General features: G+C 47.1%; 2 protein-coding genes across 5 annotated transcripts in view; both read right to left on the bottom strand.

The window, feature by feature from the left end:
* Positions 1–753: 753 nt before the first annotated feature.
* On the bottom strand, positions 754–13,728 carry LOC120908486 (glycerol-3-phosphate acyltransferase 3). Of its 2 annotated transcripts, none has more exons than XM_040319483.1 (6): positions 12,945–13,728; positions 7,690–8,334; positions 7,096–7,332; positions 4,389–4,504; positions 4,167–4,307; positions 754–4,093 (listed from the first exon to the last, which is right to left on the bottom strand). In XM_040319483.1, the coding sequence occupies exons 1-6, from the start codon at positions 13,095–13,097 to the stop codon at positions 3,796–3,798; spliced, it is 1,590 nt and encodes a 529-aa protein (XP_040175417.1). In that variant the 5' UTR covers positions 13,098–13,728; the 3' UTR covers positions 754–3,795. The 2 variants fall into 2 exon arrangements, with proteins under 2 accessions (XP_040175417.1, XP_040175418.1); XM_040319484.1 differs by lacking the exon at positions 7,096–7,332 and adding an exon at positions 4,695–4,928 and having other exon boundaries at positions 3,796–4,093; positions 12,945–13,727.
* A 2,138-nt stretch (positions 13,729–15,866) lies between these two features.
* The window catches only part of LOC120895175 (zinc finger protein rotund), a 49,447-nt gene continuing 39,301 nt past the window's right edge, over positions 15,867–26,012 (bottom strand). For all 3 annotated transcript variants that reach the window (XM_040298285.1, XM_040298283.1, XM_040298284.1), the window contains one exon: positions 15,867–18,989. In XM_040298285.1, the coding sequence (XP_040154219.1) occupies positions 17,598–18,989 (1,392 nt within the window). In that variant the 3' untranslated portion in view covers positions 15,867–17,597. The remainder of the gene's footprint in view (positions 18,990–26,012) is intronic.

Genomic DNA, 26,012 nt, shown 5'->3' with positions numbered 1-26,012 from the left:
AATCAAACTGGTTCCCCGGTCTGGGCGCATCGGCGCAGTTCGAGGTTGGGCTTGTGCTCAGTTTGGGTCGGCTCAGCTTCGATTTAAAGATCATTGCTGTCCGTAGTATGATTTATGAGCGCCACCATGCTTTGTTGAAGCGTGAAGAGACGTGAGAGTGTTGGGTAAGGGAGAGTACACAGAAAGAAGTGCACGTAAAAATAATTGAAACTTATAGAATCGATTTACACAATTTCATAGACAAGAAGATCTGCGTAATAAGACTGCAAATGTAAAATATCAACAAATAAACAGTAAATTTAATAAGCTAATTAAATGTAAACAATAAAAAAAAATCAAGTATTATCACTGGCATCCACGGGGCGCACTTTGGCCCCCGCGTTCTGTAATTTCGAACCACGGTTGCAGCAAAGCGCCTAAATGTAGGCAAGCAATAAAGGGACGTAGCCTGACGTCCTGTTGATATTGCGATTCTCTATATATTTATTTGAGATATTATGGAGGAAGTTTGAGAAAAACAACACAAAACCTGTTTAACAAAAGAGGAAAATTGATCCAATGTTTTTTTTATTATTATTATTTCATTTCTGCATAATTTAATCATCCTTTTTTAGTATCAACTCCACTTAATCATTCCTTAAGGATTATCCATTGTTACGAACAGGCGTGTTCAGCTTGTGTAAGAGTGTGTGTGTGTATGTGTTTGCTTTCTCGAATTATAAATATTATTGACTGTAGTATAAGTAGCAAATGTTATCTTGTTCCCACACTTCCATTATCTTTATTTGCTCTTGCCAAAAACGTTTCTTCGATTGCAGATTGTGTCTGCACACCACACTACCTAAATCCATCTCACAGCTTTAACGCTTTTCCCCTTTGTCTATGTCCATTGCTCTCAATAGTTTCGTTCCTGTTTTATTTTATGCTTCGCCGAGACCTTAGTAACGTTTAATCGCCGAGTGGGCAGCAAAAGAAGCGGAGTCAAAATAAAAGCCCCCACAGTGCACACCGCGGCACGGTTTGCGGTTGAAATCGTGTACGAGTAATAGATGCAAAGGTATACCGGATATTACATCTTGTCTTTGTAGTGGTATCCTGAAGAGGAGGAAAAACAAAACCTTGATTTCTATTGCTTTCACTACACAACGGTTAACTGCTGTTTCGTGCGCTGTACAGTGTAGTGCACCGGAAATGGGTAAACGCAAACTCCCTTAAACGCTAACCTGCTATCGCCATTTGCCGGCTACTGTAGTAGAAGGTGTGAGTGTGTCTGTGTTTTTGGCTAACTTTTGATTCTGTTTGCGCATGTATGACTTTTTCTTTGTATGTATGTTCAGGCAACAGGACGTTCCTTATAAAGCAATAAAGCTCTGCCCCGCCTGGCTGATAGTCCTACACAGAGCAAACACATGTACAAAGGATGCAATAATGGCAGAGCTATATGCGCGCTTTTCTTAACCCTCCATTTCTGCTCGGCAAAAGTTGGCACCATAATTGGGGTTTCATAATATGATCGAATGGCCTGTTCAATTGTTTACTATCGCACGAAATCATATGCGTTGCCGTCTGTCTTTCATTTGCACAACAAAAACACTACTAACACTTCTCAACACAATACTAAAATTGCTCAACAAAAACCGTAACGCAACGCTTAACTTTATAAATCTTCGACAGCTATGTATTATGCAAGCACTGAAAACCAGAGGCATACAAAATGATTTACTATCGAGACACGTGTTTGGCGCGCACGTGTTTTAGTCTTGATTGCGCGCGCCACACACACACCACCACCACAGGTATGACAAATCTCACTGCCCTACTGGCTGTCTTTCGCTTCACTGAGCTTGATTGTTCAATCTTCAATTTGTGGATGTTACTTTAAAAGGGTGCGATATACTACGGCATGTTTTGTCCACAGTGTGACACTCGTGTTCCTTTTTGTTTCTGCTCTTTTTATTTTCTCCCTTCCATCCCACACGAACCACAATTTAATCTCACTTTCGGTATAATCTTCTCACTGCATCCGCTGTCTCTCTTACATACATTCTCGTGTCTCCTACCATTAGGATATGCGCAACCGTCACGGTTTCCTTACTCGGTATAAATATCTACTGCATCAACCAACTCCTTGCCTCTCACATTGGCACATTGGCCAACATTAACCGCATCCAGCTCACCTACAGCCTTACCTGCCTACATATATATAGGATAACAAACGAAGGTCCTGCGTGTGTACCCCCTCCCTTTTCACTGTCTTTGCTACCACCGGTCCCTTCTCTTTACCGCCTCACTCATTCCATCACCATGTTCTTGGTTCAGTCTTATGATATACAGTTACTATTAATGCTACTTTCATGCCATACAGTACCTTCCACTCCTAATCTAACGGTGTGGGTATGTTTGTGTGTGTGTGTGTGAGTGGCATAGAAGATTATAGGATTAGCTGCCATGCAATTTCAGCCTGCATTCGGCGGGATAAAGCTGCCCCGAAACGTTACAACGTAACGCAAGGAAAAAAAGAAGGAAAACAATCTTGTGGTCAACTATACATGTGAGCAGTCCGAACAAAAGGAAAGGAAAAAGAGTGAATTACAAACAATAATAATTTATCAACACAAAAAACATAGACATTTTAGGAAAGAATGCTTAATAACAGCATTCTGGAAACACATGCAATACACAGGTGGCAATCAAATCCACTCTCTTTTTTGTTGACAGTTTTGACAAGGGAAGATTAAAAAAATGAAACAAGAAGTTACGGAAAATAGGACTAATTACCACAAACTTATGTAAAAGATATTCACATACACACACAAACATCGAAGGAGGATAGTAGAAGTAAAGTTTACAATTGAAAGGAAATGACAGAAGCGAAAGGAAATAGAAAATTCTATAATAGAAAGGTGCTACCTAATATCTACTGGTTGGTTTTGGTGCCTGACTATTTATGCTCTGGTTGGTTGGTTGGTTGGTTGGTTGGTTACGTTTACCGCGGCGCTACTGCTGATCTACTTAAGTAAAGGTTCCTGATACTGTGCTGCTGATGATCCTGGTTTGTACTACACTGCGTGTACTACTGAATCGCTTCCCCCAGCGCGAAGCGGTACGTGTGTTTGTGTGTGTGTTTTTGAAACGTAAATGCTACATATACTTCTTTAAAAACGAGCAGCAAACGATGGTATAGTATGGGGTAGAGGAGGTACAGGAAATCGGTTAAATTAAGAATGCTTTTTCACAGCGAGCGAGGAAAATCATTTCACCTAAGCGCATTTAGTACACAATTTGTTGTCGTTATTTGGTGGTGATGGTTGGTGTTGTTACATGGGCAAACAGTGCACATCGGGTTCTGTACAGCTTGTCTGGTGCGATACACATGATACACACAAACAATGAGCACACGGTTGCTACACACTGTACATACTCCCTCTCCTCTCACTTCCCTACCGGATGGACTTCCGAAAGGGCGGAGAATTTGATTGGTTTGTGTGACTGTCTGTGTGTTTGTTAAAGGGGAGACCCCCTTTGTCCTGTTATGACTGATTATTGGTTACGCAGAACGCGGAATGCACCCGCGCCCGTGCTCATTCTCTATTGCATCTACGTGTTGCGGTATACGCAACTACCGCACTACTCGGGGTCCGCTCACTGCGGACTAGCCTCCTGCCTTTGTTCTGCCACTGCCGGCGCCTCCTGAGGTGACGGGGTGGAGGACGCTTTAGCACTGCTCCGATCCACTGCACCCGGTGGCTGGGGCTGCCAGCGGGCGGACCGTGCCGGTGACCGCTAGGCCAACTGTCATTCGCCCTTCAGCAGCTTGCTAAACTTCTCCTGCTGCTTCTCCTTCCATTCCTTCTTTGGTTTCGAGCGCTTCAGCTGCCCGTCCCAGACGAGATCGACCAGACCGCCCTGGTCGGCGATGACGCGCTTCACGCGGTTCGCGAAATCGATCGCCGACTCGCCCTCCTGCCGCTCCATCGGTGGCAGATACCAGACGTCGCACACGATCGCCCAGGAGGTCATCATGAGGAACAGGTACTGCATCATCGAGTAGCGCGAGCTGTTCCAGAAAGCATCACCAAACCGTGGATCGTATCTAAAAAAAAGGTACAGGAGAGGTCGGTAAATAAGTTTGCGGTTTGCGAAAGCAGCACTCTCACGCTCCTTACTTGATGGCTACTGGATAGATGACGCCGCCAACCTCAAAGCTGCCCTTTTTGAACTGCATTACGGAGGTGTTGTTGATGCAGGTGCCCTCGGGGAAGATTAGGATCGGTGGATTTTTCGGATCGGTCACGTGCTCCTTTAACCTGTGTGGGAGGAAGAAAAACAAAAAACCCATTGCGATTAATGTACAGTTGCCACAGTATGTGTTTGTGTGTTACGCTTACCTCTTCGCCACCAGAATACGATCCTTTGCTTCTGCACGCTCGAACCAGATGTGCGGCGAGGCTCGGGCCAGGGCACGCTGAAGCACGCCCAAAAATCCGCCATGTCGTTGCCCGATCTTTCAGTCACCATTCGAAGGAGCAGGAACGGACGATGGATAAAACGCAACAAATCATGTTAATACTTCCGTTAAAGCTTCTTTAAAATATGCAACAATTTTTACGAGCGCGTAGGTGAGAATGTACAAACGATAGAAGAGAGAGACCGAGAGAGCGTGAGAGATCCTACACGGTTGTGGCCGTACTTACCAGCGAGTAACAATTATCACACATTAACATTAACACATCGATGGGACTGGTATGATTTGCCACGCAGATGCCATTCAATGGACGATTCTGTATGTTATGATAATTGACCACAGATGATAATGCACTCGACAGAAAGCCGAAACACTGAATCAGCACATTCTTGACCAGGGCGCGCTTGATGGAACCTTCCGGCACGCACCCCACGACGGCGGTGCAGAGCGTCAACCAAATGACCTAAATGTGGAACACGGATGCCATCATGTGGGAGAGAGAGAGAGAAGGGAAACAAATCGATGCATTGGTGGTGCAGTTGTTGGGTAATATGTACAAATGGTTTCAAGTGCAATTGTTACAGATGCCAATGGGTGGAACGGATATTGGGGGATTTTGGTTTCGGGTTTTTTTTACAGTGTGCCCTAAAGATGGGATGGTCTTCGAATAACGGTGGTAGACACAACGGTGGTACACATTGTGCGTATTGCCCTGAATTATTAGCTTGGTGGAATATTGAAAATTGTTCCTGCTTCCAAAAAATGCATAATGATGATGAGGATGGTATGTCCCAATTGTTAATCGCTATACTTAATTTACGATTGTTTTCCAGTTCTGTGCACATTCTAATGCTTATAAGTGGTTAATTTGTATATACACGTAGCATGTACTACTACTTTACTGGTTGAGTCTAAAGCATCTTTTTTAAATTCAGTTTGTTTTGTTTAACGTATGTCGAAAGCTTCAAATGTAAAACAAACATTAAGCCGCCTGAAAGACATCTGCTTCGATCAATACAGCGAAATTCATTATCAGTATCGTCCTTGATAATTAAACTTTCCATCGTGATTATCGTGCACTAACGATTCGCTCATAGTATACCGTATGACCTCAGCATGTTTGACGTCATCATCCAGTTGAAAGGACGTGCAGGAAGATTTGCTCAAACGGAGGAAACAGGGCAATGCATCCCCCCCACCCTCCATCCCCTTTACATCCAACATCTGGCAGCACAACAAATGCAACAGATGAGATTGGGAGCGATAGTGGAGACGCAATGTCAACAGCAACCATGCGCCGTAGCGACTAGCCACCGAGTAAGGCTTCTTCATTCACCGAACAACACGTTCGCGCTCCGTTCGCTCGGTCCGTTCGCCCTGTCACGATGCCAAACCCCAACCGTTCGTAGTAATGCTCGTCGTACCTATAGAGGGTCTGTTGCAGAGCAACGTAACTGCATCGTAACACAGGTCCATGCCGTCCATGCTGTCGCCCACTCTCATGCAACCGTCGTCTGGTGTAAGTGTTTGTGTTATCACCTGATTTGAACTTTGCCTTCCTGCATGCAAGTACAGTGCAGTGGCACTCTCTGCTTCGTAGCCCACCTGTGCCACCACCCGTGTGCTGTTGCCGTCTACCATGCATTAGCTCAAAGTGGCGATGCGGTTACGAAATTGATTTCCACTACAACAATCTGCTCATCTTATCGCAAAGTGGGGGGAAATAAAATCGGAAGGAAAGTGTGTTGGGAGGGTACCGTCACGGACACGGTCCGTTCGGCGATAAGGTAGCAATTTGTTCGAGAGTCGGGCTTGGGAGGGGTGATGGTATATTATTTTGTTGTGATTTTGTAAATCCTCTGGATAAGTGAGTTTTGAGTAACGTGAGCCAGCATTGTGAAGGAAATTTTAAAAAAAATCTGACTGAAACTGATTTACAGAAACTGATTGAAATATTATCTTTTTTTTAATTAATCCTATTTTAATTGAAATTCGTTACTATAATCAACTTTTAATTCGAAAAATGTTTTAATCTAATTTTCATCAAATAAGCCCAACCTAATTCTGTTTAAAATATAGATAAATCAAAACATGTGACTCCATCCATTTCCTTATAAATACTGACCAAACATACTGATTAGTATGTAATCTGCTAAATACTAAGTAAACTTAAATTTGATTAATTTTTACTCCCTTTAAAGATACTCAGAAACGCGCGTACTTGTTTCGAAATTTCCTGAGAAATGAAGTCGATAAATAAAGTGAACAGTAATCGTGCCGAATGGAGGATGATGTCGCATCCAACAAACAAAGGACAACCAGGTTCCTAAATAATGAAACATTGATGACACAAACAACAAAGGCGATCGTGGATCGTGCATGAACGTGAATATTTACAAAATGCACTACTCTCCGCAGAGACTCTCCCACAATATCATTCTACCCCCTCAAGACCGAGTGTATACAGAGAGCGTTCGATGGGCTGATGAGAAGATTGAACACAATCACAATCACAACGGCCAAAAAGTACGGTGGACCAGCACAGGATCGTATGAATGTCTCAAAGAATCGTCGCTCGCAAAAATACTTTTATATAACGCCGCTCAGTAGACCGAAGCCCAACATCTCACCAGCGAGTAGGTACAGTCGGTGGACAGGATCGCAATGTCAATCGGTGTCGTGTGGTTCGCCACGCAGAAGCCACAGTTTTTCGGCTTGTACTCGGGGTGGTGGAACCGCACCACGCCCGAAATCGAGCGGGTAATCATACGGAACGTGTGCTTAAACACGATATCGTTCATCGCACGGCGCAACCGGTACGTCGGAATCATGCCCACGAACGCGAAGCCAATCACGCAGTAGACCACCTTTTGTTTTGTTTGTGTGTGTGTGTGTGTTTTTTTGGAGGTTTGTTTGGAGCGGAAGAAGAGAGATTTTGTTTTAGTTTCAGCATCGCAGAAGAAGACCATTCCATCCCGTGGGGGAAAAGAAATTTAGAAACAGTTAGTATGCACATTATAAACCGCAGCGTTAGAGAATCGGCGTTATCCATCCGGCGACTGTTGTAAGGAAGTGTTAGGGAGATTTGTTTCCAACACAAAATGGCTCTCTTTTTAACGGGCTAGAAACATTTGGTGCTTACAATCTTCCAAACCTCTTTCCCCACAACCCGCCGTGGAACCGTGTGGCTGCCGTGTGGATCAGCCAATCACACAGCCACTTACCCCGATGAAGCAGATGAGCACCCGCATCGGCATCAGGATAAAGTATCGAATCAAAAACCCGATCATCCATATCACCGTCAACCGCCAGCTGATGAACTCGTACTGCCGGTTGGTGCGCGTGAGCAGGTTCCAATTTTTAAGCTCCTCCGCCAGGAACCGGCTCGTCACCTGATCCTCGATGATGGCCTCCATGCCCGACTTGACGTAGTCGAGACAGTTCGACAGCTTGAAGCCGGCTGCCTCGTGCTCGCCGCCGCCGCCCTCCGACCCATCCGATTTGGTTTCCTCGTCGCCCTCTTCGCCCTGATCGCGCATACCACCACCCGCGCCCTCCTCCTGCGGTTCGGCACTTTTGCTGCGCGTGTCATCGATCATCTCCGGCGATAGGATGAGCGATTCCGCCCGGCTAATGACGGTGTTGCCACCGTTCGCAATGTGTGAGGAGGTGTCGCGCCCGTTCATGTACCGGTGGCTGCCCCCGTTCGGTAGGGTGCCGTTCGTTTTGGCGCTTCCCGTGCCATCGCCGGTGTCGGCCGTGTCCGGGCTAGGATTGTCACCGCTGGGTGCGTCCTCATCTTCTGGATCTGATTGTGTAATGTTGGCAAACTGCTGCTTCCGCACCGATTCAATGTTCTGACGACCGAACTAGGAGAGGAAGGAGAGGGAGAAAGAGAGATAGAGGAACGGTTAATTATAATCGTATAGAACTTAACACATATTTAAAGATTTAAATGTTAACACTTTGATGAACAAAGCTATGTGTTAAGAAGACCCAAATTAAATACACAAATTTATCTTTGTTTTGTATTTTATAGCAAATTAACAATCTGTCCTTTTCCCTTCTTTTCTTGTATTAATTCAAGCAAAAACTTGGTCCCTTTACAGTGGACTTACATCTAGAAGATAAATTACCAACTAATTACTCATTTCAACCTTTATTGATGTTTTTTCCTCATCGAATTAAAAAAATCGTTCCTCCATGCGTGCGCCAGGTACGATCGAACGTTTACGTGTTGGGGGGAGGGAAGCGTATAAAAACCAAAATCACAGAGCGAAAAATCTGGCATCATCTTTGAGACGCGACGTTTTTGGTTGAGAATTTGGAGGTCAACGACGAGCAGCAGCGAAAAGGCCAGCTCGCGATGTGCTTGACGGGCGCGTTTCAACAGAACGCAGTTCATTAATAATTGCGTCATGCGGCAGCATCATGTCCCCCCCCCCCTTCTCCCCATCAGATGACGACATCAGCAGCATCCGCAGCGAAAGGAAGATTGTTATGGTTGTTCGCAGCACTATCGAATATAAGAGGTTGGATTTATTTTCCTTTTTGAAGTTTAAGTCTTTCTTTGTAGAGTTTGTTTAGAGTTGTTAGAAATTGCTCAACCGTGTATTAGTAGTCCCAGCTGTTACGTGTATTTATATACCGCTCAGCTGATCTGTCTGGTGTCTGAGATAACAAGCAATCGTCTTGCTCTCTCCCTCTCTCTTTGTCAGCGAACCGTCTACATCTCCGATCACACGTTTCGTCTGGCGGTAACTATTTTATTTTTGCTGATAAAAAACACATCCATCCGCACGGAAGGCAGCACACAGCGTACGCATTTGCTCCTCGCAATGGCCACCGTCTACGGCGCCAATGTTTTGAAGCGTGGAAAATTGTTTTCGATTACGATTGGATTCGAGAACGCACGAGAAGAAGGATGCAGCACACCAGTGCGGTAGCAATCGGGCGCTGAGTCCTCGTCAGAGAAGGAAAACAAAATCACGCCACTGCGCGCTCTGTGACAGTGGGATGCAAGTACACTTCAGTGAACTTCCACTCTCGGCCGTAAGTGCAGGCCCGTAAAGGTGTCGTGGTGTGTTGGAAGAGTGACACGCTGCCTACCCCGGCTTCAGCAGGAGGGTCGCGTAATGGAGCAAATAAATAAAGCTAATTTGTAAGTAAACTGAAACCCCGCCACCGTAACACAACGGAGGCGCATCCCACCGCTTCTATGGGGTTGAAAAGCGGTAGAGTGCAAGGGTTCCATCCGGGTGACGATGGCAACAAGAAGATGATCCGTGAATAGTAAACAAAACAGTATACCCATCCGGCGCAACTACGGGCCCCCGTCCCACCCAAAAGGGCGGAATGTTCTGGATGCTGTACGGTTGCAGAGTATTATTTTGTCGAAATCATAAATCAGAAATACTTGATAACAACACGGAGCGCTTTTATATGGTGATTGATAACAGACCTGCGCACGTCACGGCGGATAATGCGCGATAGATGGGCAACGAAACGTACACCAAAACGATCGCACGGCTGTGGCCTGTCGCCATGGTTCGCTCCTGCTACAATAAGCTAATAAACAGTGCTTGGGGGGAGAGCATTATTATTTCAAAACAAAATGTGAAACAAAAAACCCGGGTTCGGGTAAAGGGCGTGGGTCGGCGTAGTGGAGGATTTCTATCGAACATTCCGATATAAGCTGTTGATAAGGAAATGGCATTCTCCCCAGTACTCCCTCTCCCTCGCCTGCCGAGTGTAATCTTATCGTTGGTGCACGGGGTACGCACGGTTTTTGGGGACGGCACTGTTTTGCGTCGCGTTTGGCTCAGCGTGTATAAATTAAGTGCAAAAAATGAAGGTATCATCAACTACCACAACAAACAGGCCAATACCATTCAATCAATTCTTTATGCCTCGGTCCATGGTGAGAGGTGCATCAAACTTATCGCGCACGACCAGATAAAATGTTTGCCCACAAAGGGTGAGCCAAAGTGCTTAGCGCTTATCCACTTGTGTGTGAGAGTGAGTGCTACTATTAACAGCATTATTATTATGCACATAGTCGTCGTCACCGTGGCATTATCATTTTGCCAGGAAGCAGTGCACCAGTGCCATTGACCCTTGTTTGCGGAGGGCAAAGCTAGGTTCACAAATATCACGTGCTGGGCGCACTTCATAACCGTCCCTTAATGAATTCATTCGCTCTCTATCACTGACTTCCTTTTGCACCTTCTTGTTCGGAAGCTTTCCGGGCCTCCATTAACACCGGAGCTGACATTGAATCTCCGGTATTGGGTTCTAGTGTAATGAGGCGTAAACAAACACCCTCTTGCGTACCTTCCCCTTGCGTGCGCTACTATCGGGGAGCCGATGGGACTCCAGCTTTTCGGGTTCACTGGCGATGGGGTCGTCAATCGTACTGCCCCCCCCTCAATCGGGCCATTTAAAATGACAACAAAAATAGCAATATCAATCGTGCAGCAGCGAGGGGCTCGATCTCGGGCCCGTTGCGTTTGGGTGCAGTGTACCAGTACTGCAGTAGCGTGTCGTTTTGATTATTGACTTTGCTGCGGAGAAGCTTTGCTACATGTGTGTGTGTGTCCCTTCGGGAGCAACCAAGGCATAGGGCGCCGCACAGCACAACGCTACTGGCACTTTATCTGCAAATGAAAACAAAGACAAACGATGAATAAATGTGCATTTTTGTTCCATCCCCGTTGCGGTGGGGTGGAGCATACAGTGTATACACCACCAGTGGTGGTGGCACGTGGTGTTGGTGAAATCCGAGAGCGAAACTCACAGACCCATACAGCGTTGGCCTTGACCGCTTCGTAGAGAAATCGCGTAACACACACGCACTCTGTATAACAGCGTAGTGACTTTGTCCGTACACGGGGAGGCGATTATAATTTCACGGTCAAGCTTATAGATAATGGACCGCCGCCACCGTTTAGACCTAGCGAAAAGGGCTGCGACAAATGGCATACCACAACGACTGCACTGCAGCAGCAGCAGCAGCGGAACGGTTCGATCGAACGGAATCACTTCCACCAGCTGGTTGCTAACGCTTCCTGTCACTTCAATGCTAACTAGTTCAAACCTTTGCATCCAAAAAGAAACAGTTACGGTGCCTTGCAACGGGCTAGACGTAGCAGCTGTATGCTCGCTGTTCCGCGTAGTAATTACAGCATGTATGCACACGTGTGTAACCCTGCTTGCCGGAGGCAAAGGTTTCTTTTTGGTGCGTATATTTCAAATCTACCAAACGCTACCACACTGTCGCACTTTGGACCTTCAATCACGAAACTGTTCGCCCGCAAAAAATAGGGGAGATTCGTTGGTCGTTGGGTCGGGCCTGCCTGTTGGAAACAACTGCAAAAGATTACCGGTTCATTAGCAAGTTAAAGTGCTGGCTGCCCAATTCCCGCACGACCGGCACGACCAATGCACGATGGCAAAAGCTCAACCACAGCAGGAAAAAAACAAACACACACACACACATGTGTGTGTATGTACAAAACAACAACCAGCACACCATGTGAAACGAACCTCCTCCAAGGTTCCCTTCTTGCTCGTTGTTGTTGCGCTCATTGTCGCGCGTTTAACGCAAACTTAGGTGAACCTAGCGCGCAGACAAAACGCAAAACCCGGTCGGTCGGCGCGTTTCCATGTTCCAGCGTTTAACATCGCCGTTGATAAGGCATAATGATGATTCAGCATAAGTCGGTGCCACCTCCACTCCTCTGCTCTGCTAGGGACGCTTCGTTTATGGACAGTCTGTGGCTGTGTACGTGTTCTCTCTCCTTGCGCCCTTAGCGATTCCCTCCCTAGCGTGTGTAGAATAATAAAATTGAAACTTTTAAATCTGCTGACCAACGCCGATCAACCCCGCGACACGTTTTTGGTATTACCAACCCCCCCACACATCCGGGCGGGTGGCCCGGGGGTTGGTTATCGATTATGGATTCAATTCTCCGGCTTTGATAATCTTCGGCTTCCGTCGGGCTGCGCTGCAGACGGCGCTGTGAAGGCCAAACGGTGTGAAACGTGGGCAAGATTGTCCCGTGCAGCCCGGTTATCGACACGGGAAGGTGGAGAGCTGCATTAAAACAGTTTCGGGCGGAGGCTTTCTTCTTAATCGTTGCCTGCTCCTGTTGGCAGGTTTTGTGCTGCGGTGTGCAATTCAGCACAGAAAGGGCAGCTAAGCAGGCGGCGTTGATTGAAGCGCCATCCTTTCTCGCGTATCCTTTGAGACAACTTTCAACGACGCGACTAGCGCGAGACAAGCGAAGGGATTATTGATTTTCTTTCCAGACGCATGACATCCTCCCACACACACACAGACACACAGCCGCCGCTTTGGGATGGGTTGGGCGCACCAGATACACAAACAAACGAGCCAAAAATGCAGGACGACGAGAACGTGGTCCCCGTGTCGAAAGCGGGTCAGTTCCCGAACCCGCGCTCCGCGCAGCTACCTTACCTCGAATATTTTCACCAGCAGGTTCACGTAGAGTCGCCGCACGCCGAACGATTTTCCGATCGATGCCATAAACACGATGGAAAATAGGAAGGCGAAGAACGGTGTCAGCGTCACCATCGACATGATGGACCAGGCCGCCTGCAATCCGCCCATCCTGCTGTCCGATTGGCCTCGTCCTAATTCCGCAGGATAATGCCGGTACCCTTCCTCTCTTGCTCGCTCTCTCTCTCTCCGTCCTTCGGTGTCGTCGTAATTGGGAAGGGTTGCTACACACACTACAACTCACTCTTCCCACATAAACGGTGATTTTTTGTTGTTGTTGCGGGGGGCTAACACACACGCGCACCAGCACTGAACAACACCACCACGTAACAATCACGGGGCACCAAATTCGTCACCCCAAAAACGAGCACGACTCAACCTTTACCCCTCCCGGGTGTGTGCGTATGTGTTGTCCTTTTGTGCACACAGCTTCCTTTCCTTTGGGCGGCAGAGCACATGCACACACCGAAGCCGCTCACACCAAAACGCACAGCGCACACTTCCTCCGACGGTATTATGTTTACGTTCACGCACCACGGTTCACTGTGCCCTTCTGTTCCTTGGCCGTCGTGCTATTTATCACGTCTGGAGACCCGCAGCCGAACAGTTATGCTTTAAGCCGTGTTTTTTTATTCATGCCGATGGCGCGATAGTCGTCAGTGGTCTGAAGCGTAGCCGATGGAACTCTCCCATCTCGTCACACAAACAATATGCGTTGCAATGACAGCGGGTACGGCACAGTGGTAGCAAACGAGAAGGGTAGCTGTGCGCATGATGACGGCACTATGGGCGTTTCGTGCGGGGTGGTTTGGGTAAAATTTCTAACACCTACAGATAGCTTTTTATCGAAAATAATGAATAAAAGAAATGATGAATCCCAGATTTCAGAAAGAAATTTAGGGAGGATTTTGAAGCGACAAATCCAATTTACAGAATTGTGTCTTTAGAAAGAGATTTTTTGGCCGTCTAATTGTTCATAGTTGAAACAGCAGATGAAGTAAACGATTTTGTCCATGCAAATAGTGCAATCCCATAGTTTAAAATGGACGCGTAGTCTACACCAGTTGCCCGTAGTTTGAAAAGGTCTAAACAAGAAAAGAGCCGCGAGTTGTGAATTACAGTTTGTGATTGAAAATTGTGGATAAATTGAAACATTTTCTCGGTGTAACAGAAGTGATAATACTGGTGAAGCATAGTTTATCAATTTTACTATTGTATGCACATTTATTCAGTTTTGAAGCCAGCACTCCGGTTTAGTTTTGCATCTGGCAAGTAGAGGGCGTCTGCATCGCAGTATGAATCATATTCCCAGGTGACAGTTTTGACCTTATCAACCGTTTTATTAAGCACTAAATGTAATCCTTAATTTCGATAGCTGGCAATTTTAACCCTTTCCTAAAACTTATCGATTAAAGAAGTTTATTTGATTTTTTTTATTTGCAATTCTTTAATTTATTATAACCTAGTTTATATTATGTTGGTAAAACCTCAACTACAGGTACCTTACTAAGCGTTACGTTGGCGTTACGCAGCATCATCTCGGTGTCCTGGTTAAGAGGAACAGATACAAATTGGTATATTATGGCTCTTTTCAGTTGTGTCCGAGGTATGGACAGCGAAAAGTATTTCCTAAGTTCGAAAATCCAAATTGACCTGAATTTCCGATATTTCTTTGAAAGCTATGTGTGGCAAGTAAAGGGAGTTCCCGATAAGCTGATGTATGACGATGTAGCGCAAGGCCGCTGCCAGACACATCAAAAACTCACCGTAACGAAACAAATTACAGATGAAATATAACGCATTGTAACGCTTTCTTTTTCGTTCGATCGATTTCGGTCCACCCGTAGGCGCAGCTAAATCCCAACGCAAACGCTGTATGCTTCTGCATAGCAAAACATCAATTTAATATAAATAAAACTTAAGTTTTCCAATTATTTTCATTAAAATTAAGGAAATCCAAACTCATTTTTTGTTTGCTTAAAATAACATGCGTTATTTTTCGGCTGTTTATTTTTATCGTTACGGTGGTTTGTCGGTGTGTCTGGCAGCAGCCTGAAACATTCAAGGGCTGTTCTATTCACGGTTTCGACTAGTGTTGGGAATTCAGTAAAAAAGAAAAAGGCTAGGTCATTTTTGAAAAGGAAAGGAACGTGAACCTGGGGTGATTCGGATTTTGCTGGAGTCAGAATCGGACTAACAATAGCCAGAGTCGGATCGTAGTCGTGGGTGCGCTCCAATGAGCACATCTCTAGTACGGTGTTCAGAGCCTTTTCGTAACGAATGATTTAAGTTGTCAGATCGAAATGTCGTAGCATAAGTAATTTCCTTTCAAAATGTATAATGCCTGGCCGACAAATTCAAACGTGTCTCATACGTTAATAAGCATTTGATTAAAGTATATAATGCAAATGTAAACAAATGAAAAAAAATGTGTGAAAGATTTCGAAAGCTTTATTCAACATAAGCTTACTTACTTGCTTTCTTATCTGGAGTATCTGCAACCGCTCACGACTTTCTGCCTCATGCGTACAACATAAAAACATGATGTTACGATATACTACCGGCTTCGACTGTTGCGACAAGCTCTCGGAGGTGAACAGCTTCCTCGTTATATCGTAAGGTCTGGTTAGCAGCCAACATCCTTCCGCGCAACTTAGCTTCCATGCTGTAGTTCGGTGCTGACCTTTAACCTGAAGAGGGTCAAATGTTTGACGACTTCCAGCTTATTTAACGCATTCTTCGAAGAACGTTCTTTGGCAATGCGTAATTGGATACAACAGATCTGGGACGTAGAGGAAAAGCCTTAAAGCCTACATATGAACAACAACAACTCGGCAGTGGTAATTTACATACATTTATAAGAATTTTATTTTTATTTGATTTTTGAAATAGTTTCATAGTTTAGAGCTTTTTTGTTTGTGAATCTGTCTATGTATGTGTTGGTATGTCTGTGTATAGTTTGTTCTTGTGTCGTTGTGGGAGATGTACAGATACAATGATTCAAAAATTATAAAATATTATTACTCTTCCATCAATATTACTCTTGTGCGTTACACTATCGTAACGCAACGCTTCATTTAATGATGCGTTACACGAACGCAAGAGCAACACACCATCGAGCGGCAAAGACCCTCTTTCCCTATGGTGGTAGTGGTGGTCCTGGTGGTGGTGTTGCTTTTATGTGTATGCATCAGAAAATTCCGTTACTTAACAGTTACAGTTTCTAATATATTTTACTCAGCAGCACGGTTTGCCTATGCTTTGCACCATCGACACACATACCCACGCACAACGATTGGTTGCTCTTGTTTTGTATGTTAGATTTAGTTTTACTTATATCCTTTCCTTACTTATACTTAGTAGTGTCTGCTCATTATTTCGTTGCTTTCGCTCGGTGGCATATTCTACCTCTTTTCTGCTACTGCTTGTTCTGCTCCTGTCCTGTTCGCCTGTTCACTTATTTTACTTCCCTTACATCAATGGAATGGATCCTTTTTCCACTAGGGATGTGTTCGGGTATGTGTGTGTGTGTGTGTGTGTGTGTGATTTTTGTTTTTAATTTTCAATAAATTGTCGTACGAAGGAAGTTAGATGTTGTGGGCAAAAAGGGGTTCAATATTTCTTCGATGATTGTAGCCTAAATCGCACGCAGTGCTCACATTAAACTTTACACATACTCTCATATTCAGTACCATATGAGGAACCTTTTGTTTGCTTCAAAGCTTAGTATACTAAAAGATTCACTGCGGTGCCGCAGGTTAATCTTTCCTTCAATTTGAACGGAAAATAGCTACCCATTTTTACACCTTCTACTAATAAATTGCAGCAACTGCAATGTGTAGCATTGCAACGACCTCCGTTACAGGATGGTTGATTAAACTTGCCGGCGATCGGGGAAATTCGAGCAAAGGACAGTAAAGATCGCAATAGGGAGAAGGAAGGGAGGAAAAACACAGAGGAAAAAAGGGAAACTCAAGCGAGAATGGACCAATCCTTCCTGTCCACCTTGCTGGTTTATCACAGTTGTATGTAGGAAAACTAAACATCATTCGGACATCGTCGCTAGACGACATCGTGACGCTTTGTGTTACAGGCGAAAGGAAGGAACGGAAACGTGATCAGCTGGACGTTTGCAAGCGTACGAAGCAATCTGTGGACGGTCCTGTAATTATTTTGCAATCGTGACGTAAGTATCGTCACGTTTTGGGGAAGTGGAGGAAGGGAGAGCATGGCTGTACATGGCTACAACATTTACTACACAGCGTTCTCCGAAGGGAGTCCGGATCAGCATCTCGGGACACGAAATGAGACCAGCGATATCGTTTAAATAAATGCACTAACAAAGGGGAGATAGACGGAACACTAGCTTGCATGCTTTCGGAACCGCCGGTATGTCCAACCGATATGTCCATTGCGAATGCCCGAGAAGTCTAGGATGGCAACGGCTCGATCACACAACCATAGTTCTGCGCTTAGCCTCTGGTTTGCTCGTCCCGGAATGGTCAAGGCGGCGATCGCCAGGTGATCGTTTATGTACAGATTTAAGAAGTAACTTCTGGTGGGCAAGAGGTCCACCTTCCTGATCCATTCAATTCCGGTGCGGAACCCCTCTTAACCCTTATCCTTGCCGCCTGGACCGACCGTAACGCCGAGCAGATGCTCGCCGGCCATCAGCCCACCTGCCGGCTGATGGGCGTAATTGCGTATCTGGTGCAGCGAGATCAGCTGGTTCGGGAACGCATTCGAGGGGCTCTGGGACATGGCGGCCTTCTGGTTCTGGAAGCTGATCGCATCGTACAGGTAGGAGGGCCGCTGCGTCGCCAGCTGATGATGGTGCTGCAGGCCGTTCAGGTGCGGCGGCATCGCGTTGATCGGCGTGAAGGCCGAGTTGCTTGTCGCCTTCGCTATGCTGCCGGTGTCGTAGCTCATCGGCGTCGAGACGGGCGGGATCGCGAGGTTACCACCGTTCATGGTACCGTTGTGTTGCTGTTGGGGCGGAGGTTGCTGCTGCTGCTGCTGCTGTCCGGACGCTTGATTGGCGGCACCGGAGCCTGCATTCCCACCGTTCGGTGCACCGTTACCAACGACACTGTCCTGCGGCCCTCGGGTGGCCGCCGGTCCTACCATCTCGTCGACGGCATCGTCTCGCTGATTGTGGTGCTGCTGTTGTTGCTGTTGTTGCTGCTGTGGTGGCCCTCCTCCCGGGTGATCCGTCCCGTTCGACTGTGGCCCATTGCCGGTGCTCCCGTTCGTTGCACTACCGTTCGGGGTGAGACTGAACTCGTGGTGATTGTTCTGCTGGTTGATGACGTCGTTGATGGTGGCCGCCGCCGAATCGGGGCTTACCTTCGGCCAGAAGGCGCTCTCCCCCGCCATGCTGGTGGCCGCGCCACCGTTGGACGTGGCCCCGTTCGATGCACTGCCCGAGCTGCTGCTGCTGCCGGGCGTGGACGCGCTCAGATTGACCGTGCTGCTGCTGCTGCGCGTCCCAATCGGGGGCCGCTTGTCCGTCCGCTCCGCGTGCTTCTGCATGTGCTTGGACAGGTAGGTTTCCTGCGTGTACGACTTGCCACAGTACTGGCAGATGTGCGTCTTCAGGTGCTTCGACTCCTTGTGCTTCGGGATGTGCTCCAGCAGGGCCGGCTCGTCCGCGAAACACTTGTAGCAGGAGTTGCACTTGTACGGTTTGTCCGTCTGGTGGCAGCGCGAGTGCGACTGCAGGTTGGACAGCTGCGAGAACGCTTTGAGGCAGCCCGAGTGCCGACACTTGTACGGTTTGTCGCCGGTGTGCGTCCGGATGTGCTGCTGCAGATGGGATAGCTGGGTGAACTTGCGCTGGCAGATCTCGCACCGGTACGGCTTGATGCCGAGATGGATGCGCGTGTGCTGGGACAGATAGCTCGAGTTGGCGAACGCCTTATTGCACTGGGAGCATTTGTAGGGTTTCGCTTCGCGCATGTGAATCTGCGTGTGCAGCTGCAGGTCCGCCTTGGAGGTGAAGATCTGCAAGAAGAGTTGGAGAGGGATCAGAAAAGGGCCGTTATTTAGTGGTGGAGATATGAGCTGGAGATGATGAGAACTGGGAACTGGAGCCAACGGAAACTACAGCCACCTCGGAGCTACCTCGAAAAGAACGATTGTATGACAGGATTATTCGGAACGGTTAGATCCTAGCCATTAAAGAGAATGGCTAGAAGAATTTCGTTCCAAATATAGTATATCTAAACCAAACATATCTGATAACAATCTTCAACGAAAACATTTGTAGACTAACAAGATGTTATTTGCTGTACGTCTCTTGATGTCTCACTGCCATTACGCAATGTACCATCTAAGCTATAGAACGGTATCCAAATCACCATGGCCTCAAACCCCCCGGTTTGGTGTAGGAACACTTACAGCTCGAGACATCAGATACTACTCAGGCGCCAGTGTTGTGGCCCACAGCTGCGCGTAATAGCATAAAAATAGCGGAAAAAGATCCCGAAACCCACTACCTACTGCACCGTCCAGTTGCTTGCGGGTGCGGAAGGCTTACCGACGGCATACCAACACCACCGGAAGCGTCGGATTGCGGGCGTGATGATTGCGTTTGGTGGTAGAATTTGCACATAATTTCTCACCCCTTATACGAACGGTTAGTGGAGGGCAACAACAAAAAAAAAAAACACAAACTCACAGCCGGAAAAGCGTTCTTCCATGTCCATCGTGGTTGTCATCGTGTATTCCGCACGGGAGGGTGTAATTAAAAACTGGAATGCCTGCAACCAACCAGCACTCTACCCAGAAACGTCATCCCCAAGCGTCCCGGGAGTTTGGGTGGTGCAAAAGTTTTTCTGTTGGAAATGGGTGTGCGAGAGCTTTCAATTGTCGACATGTTTGGGAGCACATTTGCGGGACAAACAGAAGCTCTTGTTACGCTTATTACACGCTCAATTGGTAATAAGCTTGTTATTGTGGTGAAAAGAACATAAACTACAGTTTGAAGTATGCATCATGCATAATGCGCCACGTCTTGCTTTCAATATCTTGAAGACGGGCTTGATGGGAATTTATTCGTCTAAATAATCACACTTATACTTTATACACTCTTGCCAACTGGAACCAAACTTCCAGCTGCTTACCTTCGAATCCTTATCATCGAGCAAGTCGTCCTCGTCTTCCAGCAACTGTTGCTGTGTCTGCTGTTGCATCAGCAGTACCCCATTCGCTGGAGAAGACGGACAGGAGCTGTCCAGTTCCTTCTTCTCCACAATGAACTGCTTAAGCTCTAGATCGATCTGATCGCTGGCGGGATTCGTGGCACCGCCTGCATTATGTCCACCGCCGACGGCAGTAGATGGTCCGCTCTGAGCGGTTGGAGGAACACTATTAACAACACCACCACCACCACCATTTACACTTTGAGGCCCACTGACGATGGGCCCACCAGTTGCCGGATTTACACTCGCATTTGGACGGTGATTGCCACTGTCAACCCCCAGATGGTTACTGTCCACGAGCGGTACGCCATTGCTTCCGACCAGGAGTCCGTTCACGGCCAGCGATAAGTTGCCGGGCACAGCACCGGCCGTGTTGAGCCCATTGGACGACTTGAGTGGAAATTCATGATGCGTGACAATTCCGTTCGATAGAAAGGGCTTTTGATTCTGTTGCTGCTGCAGATGGTGTTGCGGAAGCTGCGTGTGTTGCTGATGTGGCAGCTGCTGTTGCACTGTTGGGAGTGGGTGCTGTTGCTGCTGCTGCTGCTGTTGATGATTGTAGCCCAACACAGCCGGATTGTTGCCATTGTTCTGGATCGGTGTGAAGGTAACCGTGAGCTGGGTGTTCGGTGCCGACGCGAGGATGCCTCTTTCGTTGAGCGATCGAAGCTGATCGATCGAGCGATGAAATTGGCTGTAATCACCGCCCGCCGCTATTTCACCGATCAGCGGCGAATTGTGATAGTCCAGGCCACCTCCCGGGCGGGCGTACTCGACGACACGTCCCTCCAGCTTGCCGGTCAGGGATGGAGTCTAGCGAAGAGACACTCTCAACCACGTTCACTTGCAAACGAATGATGCACGAACCACACGGTTCTGTTTCTTACACACACTTTTTAATTGGGCAAATGATGCACATAGATGTTGCAGTTATTCTGTTTGAATCTTTCACCTACTGTTCGTTGTCACTATTGGAGGAAGCTATATAGAAACGTGCAAAGAATTGTGCAGGGACATATGATAAGTGATTGTACAGAGACATATGACATATGATCAATAACCGAGGTTTAAAACCAAATAAAAACGTACACAAAACACTGCAAACAATCAATACCTCCGAATTGAACTCATAACTTTTTGCAAACAATCCCTTTCCTATCATTTCAAGATGTTAAAAGCCTTTTGCTACAATTAAAATGAAACTCCCGTCGGTAGCAATGTTTTCCAGCAACTAGCAAAACGTAACACTTAGGAACTAGAGCATCTAAGCGATTTCAAATATGTAAATTCTGAGTTAAATACTACTTTGGATGCATTAGCTATGCTTCTGTACTGACTTTCAAAATGATAACTTTTGAGAATAAATAATGAAAATTTCTGGATTCCTTTCACATAATTCAAGTAGAGAGTATAGCATCGCAAGGACATTGTTGGACTCTTTGGATCAGGTTTGAATCTGAAGTCGTTTTAACACCACTCACACGCACTGTTGCTCTTTGTCACATCACCATTTCACGCAATAAAACAAAGGCAATCGAGCACAAAATTTCATTCTCAATCACACAATTAGCACACACACACTTTCACAACACTCATCGCAAAAGGCACTTTGAGAATTAGATGCCTCCAATCGATCTGCTAAGAAAGATCCTTTGTCCTACGGCGCTAAGTTGGCTTCCGATCGAACGCCAACGGGAGAGCCACTCAACCATTCCCTCCGGCTCGGCCGAAGGGAACGGTTGAATGAGTAGCCGCCGCGTGCGAGTCGCGATCGCGACCAGATCTGCTGTCTTCGGTCGCGACCCCAACCATTAGTTCGGCGGAAAATCCACTTTTCTATCATGCTATTCTATTCCGTTTGCATTCGCGTGCTGCCTTTTTTGTGGTTGTTGTTGTTCGTTCGTTCGTTTGTTTGTCGCTTTTTTTCCAGCCATGACATTTCACTTTTTGCCCCGGTGTGTTTTGTACGCTGTATGTGTGTGTGTGTTCAATGTTTGTTTGGATTTTCGGTGGACTTTTTTTTCTATATACATATTTTCTTTTTTTTTTGTGCATCCTCCCCTCACACAGCACAGCGATTTCCACCCGCGCGATGACGTTTTTCTTGGTGGCATTCGCAGGACGACTGCGATTGCTATTCTCTCGCGCTTTAAACGTTTTTGCCCATTTACCAACAGCGCCGCTTTTGCTTCCACCGCCGACCACCGGTGCGAGCTATACCGATCCGGCCGTATGTTTTTGCGGATGTGTTTTTGTCGTCACCAGGCCCCGAGACGCGACTCTTTTTGCCCCGCGCAACTCTTCGCAAGGTCGTGGACTGGAGGCGGCAGAGCAGGTCCATTTCTTGTTCACGATTTGCTGCTGCGTTTTTTTTTATATCTACATTGCATTTCCACTTTTTCTTTCGATAACAAAATCACTCTCGTGGGCAGGACGAGGCAGGCAAGTGGTCTGTTTGTTTTTTTTGCTGCTGCTGCTGCTGCCTCTTGTTGTCACAATTACACGCGCGGAAAGGCGCGCAATCGGCATTCGATTCACGATCGGCAGCTTGGCTGCATGGTCGCAGCACTCGCCGTCAAACCGTGGCCGCGCGTAGCTCAACGCGATCATTTATCCTGTGAAGGTGTCGTGAACAACAGTCCTTGTGCTCGAGTGTGTGATGACACCATGAACCGCGGTGTGCGTTTGGGCTAGTTTTGGCTTATAAATGTCCCTTTTCAGTCGGCTATTTTTGCTTACTTATGGTTCACCTTCAAGATAAGCGGCCGGACAATTTGCAATTCCCACTGTTCGCACAAAACAAATCGGTGTCGCGAGAAAAACACACGCACACAACACAACACGCGCCTTCACTAAACGCTCGCGTTCCGGTTTCCGAGTCGCTTTGTTTCCGCTTTTTTGAAAGATTTCCCTGCGATGGTACGCGAACCGTCGGTCGGTCCGCGTGCGACAGTCGTCCGTGCGGGCAGAGCGCAATTTTTATGTGCTGTTACTCATTAGAATGTAAAAACTCGACTGATTTTTTTGCTCCACCGAAAAAATGCTGCTCCCTGCTGCCGTGTGGCGGCTGTGGCGTCTGCCGTGAGCGTTGAGCGGCTGAGCGTGGCCCAGGATTCCATGGCTGCGCCCTCGCGCCGCCCTCGCCGCCTTGTTTCCGTGTGCAACGGCACGGGGGATCGTCTTCGTTTTCGTCTCATTTGAACGCGCGCGCGGTTCGGTACGCGCGTACCCACACCCCTTGCGACGGCGGCGGCGGTGGCGCTGGCTGGCCGGACGCCGCTTTTGCAGGCCTGCCCGAGGAGCAGCCGAGGCCGAAACTGGCCGAACCGTCGGGTTGTGATGCTGCCGTGGTTTTCCACCGATTTGCAGAAGGAGGGAAGGAGGGGAGGTTTGGGAGTGTATCATTTGCATGGGAAAACAGGGAAGAAGGAAAGGATGTTGCTCCCCGGTCCCGAGTTGGGGCCTCGAGGAGCGGTGGTAACGAAAGGTAGACCTGATGAAGATACGATTGGGTGGCTTACGGCGAACCCAAAGTGCAGGCAGCTGGGAAGTGTCGGTGTGTGTGTGTGCCAGTGTGAGACAGAGAGCGAAGGAGAGACCGAGCGTGAAAGAAACTGAGCGAGAGCGGAACGGTGAGTTGTGCGTGTGTGTCACTCTAGGATGGGGGTAGGAATGGCAGTGATGGGGAGGAAAAAATCGTGTGCAAATTTTTCAAACCCTCCGACGGGAAACCCTTGCGCTGACCAGACCCACCCGACGAGACGATGACACGACGATCGTGCGCTCGATGGCAGCGAACGCATTTACGTCGAGTGCGGCGCGAAGGGTTGGTCTGGCAAACGGTTGTTTTGTAAAGGGATAGTGGAGGATGGCAAGGGGGGTAAAACGACCGAAGAAAATGGCACTCGAAGCTGGGCAGCAACGGCCAAAAGCCCCTAGCGGTGTGAGCATTACCTGACAAACGCGATATGTTGCAGCAAAGGGAGTTTTAATATTGTACTAAAGGAATTATTGTGATCAATTAACATGTGATCAATTTTTGCAGTTTCAGTGTTTCACCAAACACGATCCTTCGCCAAAGCAAAAAAATGTATTAATAAGAGAGAAAAATTGCTTTTGATGAAACTTTTGATTGTACAAACCAATCCAATTCAGATAAAACATGAATAGAATTTTAGAAAAATAAACTAAAAAAAATACACAAATAACATAGAAATACATAAATCGCAAAAGAAAATGACCAAATGTATCAACACAAACAGAAATAAGAAAGTATATAAACTTAAACAACGATGGTTGAATAAAAAAAATTTAGATAAAACAGAACAAAAGTCGATAAATAACAGAAATGTGGTTAAACAAAACAGCAGAGGATAAATAAAAGGAAAGAGTATCAAACATAAACATAAAGAACTCAAAGCTTGATGTAAATTATAGCAATTTGTTCAGATAACAGCAAACACAAAAAAACAAAACACAAAGAAAAAACATCAAAAAATGTCAGAAAAGTTTGTTTGAATCTACTAAAGTTGTAGAAACATAAATGGGACATTAAATAAAACGGAAAAAAATATTTTAACCGTAACAAAAATTAAACACAAAACATCAGAGTTTATTATTAAACAAGAAAACTCGATTGCAATACCGTTTCTCCGGCAGAACGGGGCGTCCGATTTTTCACCAAACCGTAAATGAGTGCAGATTAAAAAAAAAGAAGTAGCCAGAAGACGAAGCACACGAAATGAGTAGAGTGGAGAGAATTAAAAAAGGAACTAAACGACCTAGAGTAGCCAGAAAGGTACAGAAGAGCAGGCGAGCGGGCTGCTACATCTCCCGGCAGGTGGGTGGCTGGGTGGGTTTTTCGCACACAGGGCATTCGGCAGAAAACAAAAATCCTGTACAGCGAGGATGTGCCGCGCGCAAGAGCACGGAGAAAAAATCCGAGATTTTTGCATGTGTTGTTGCATCCGGTGTCCGGGTCGGGTTGCGTCGTCTGTCTGTGGTACGAAAGGGGCAACCAACACGTCCAACGCGACTCGTCGTGCTTGTCCAGCACTCAGCGCAGGAACTGGGGGGTGCAGTGAGGCAGACGTGCAATGTTGGTGGGTGCCCTATCGCACAAGGCCACCCGAACGGCGGACCAACGACGGTCCACCAATACCAGAGCCTGTCCGTGTTTGTGTGTGTGTGTGTGTTTGTGTCTGGCAAGAAACGACCAAAAGGACACGCGGAAGAAATAAAAAAAAAGCTACCTACGGCCACCCAAACACGCGCGCAAACCAAGCGGAGGAAAAAATAGATCCTTCTTCGGTTCGGTTTCGCCTCTATCTCTCTCTTTGTTGCTCTCAGGTGCAGGCTAGCACGAGGCCGTACGAGTAAGCGTGATGGAGGCGCATTTTTTCCCCAACTTTTGCGTGGATTTTTTCTCGCTGACCGTGCGCGCGAGTGTGTGTGTGTGAAGGAGGGTGAGTTACGCAGTCAAATTTGAATTATCCCCTCCCCTTGGCGTCCCTCGCAACGCACCGGCCCCGTGGAAACGTGGTTTCTTTTTTCACTTTTCCTTGCCGCTTCGGCATCGCGACCGGCCCCGAACGTTGTCCGCTTTTCCGCAAACGAACGGCACGAACAAGATGATACCAGCTTCCCGCTGGGTGACGGGGCTGGCGGGGCTGGTTGCTGCTACCGCGAAAGAGGATGCGTTTCAGCCCGGTGTGTGCCGTGTGCCCGATTGCGCCACAATGGAATAAAAAGAACATTAGCGTATACATAGGCTAGCGATGCTGGTCAGCAGCACCTTGTTTCGCGCGCGCACCATGGAGCATTC

Source organism: Anopheles arabiensis, chromosome 2 (assembly GCF_016920715.1).
Source record: "Anopheles arabiensis isolate DONGOLA chromosome 2, AaraD3, whole genome shotgun sequence".
In the NCBI taxonomy this organism is placed as follows: Eukaryota; Metazoa; Arthropoda; class Insecta; order Diptera; family Culicidae; genus Anopheles; species Anopheles arabiensis.
The sequence above is the reverse complement of the archived record's forward strand: the minus strand, read 5'-3'. Positions and strand labels throughout refer to the sequence as shown.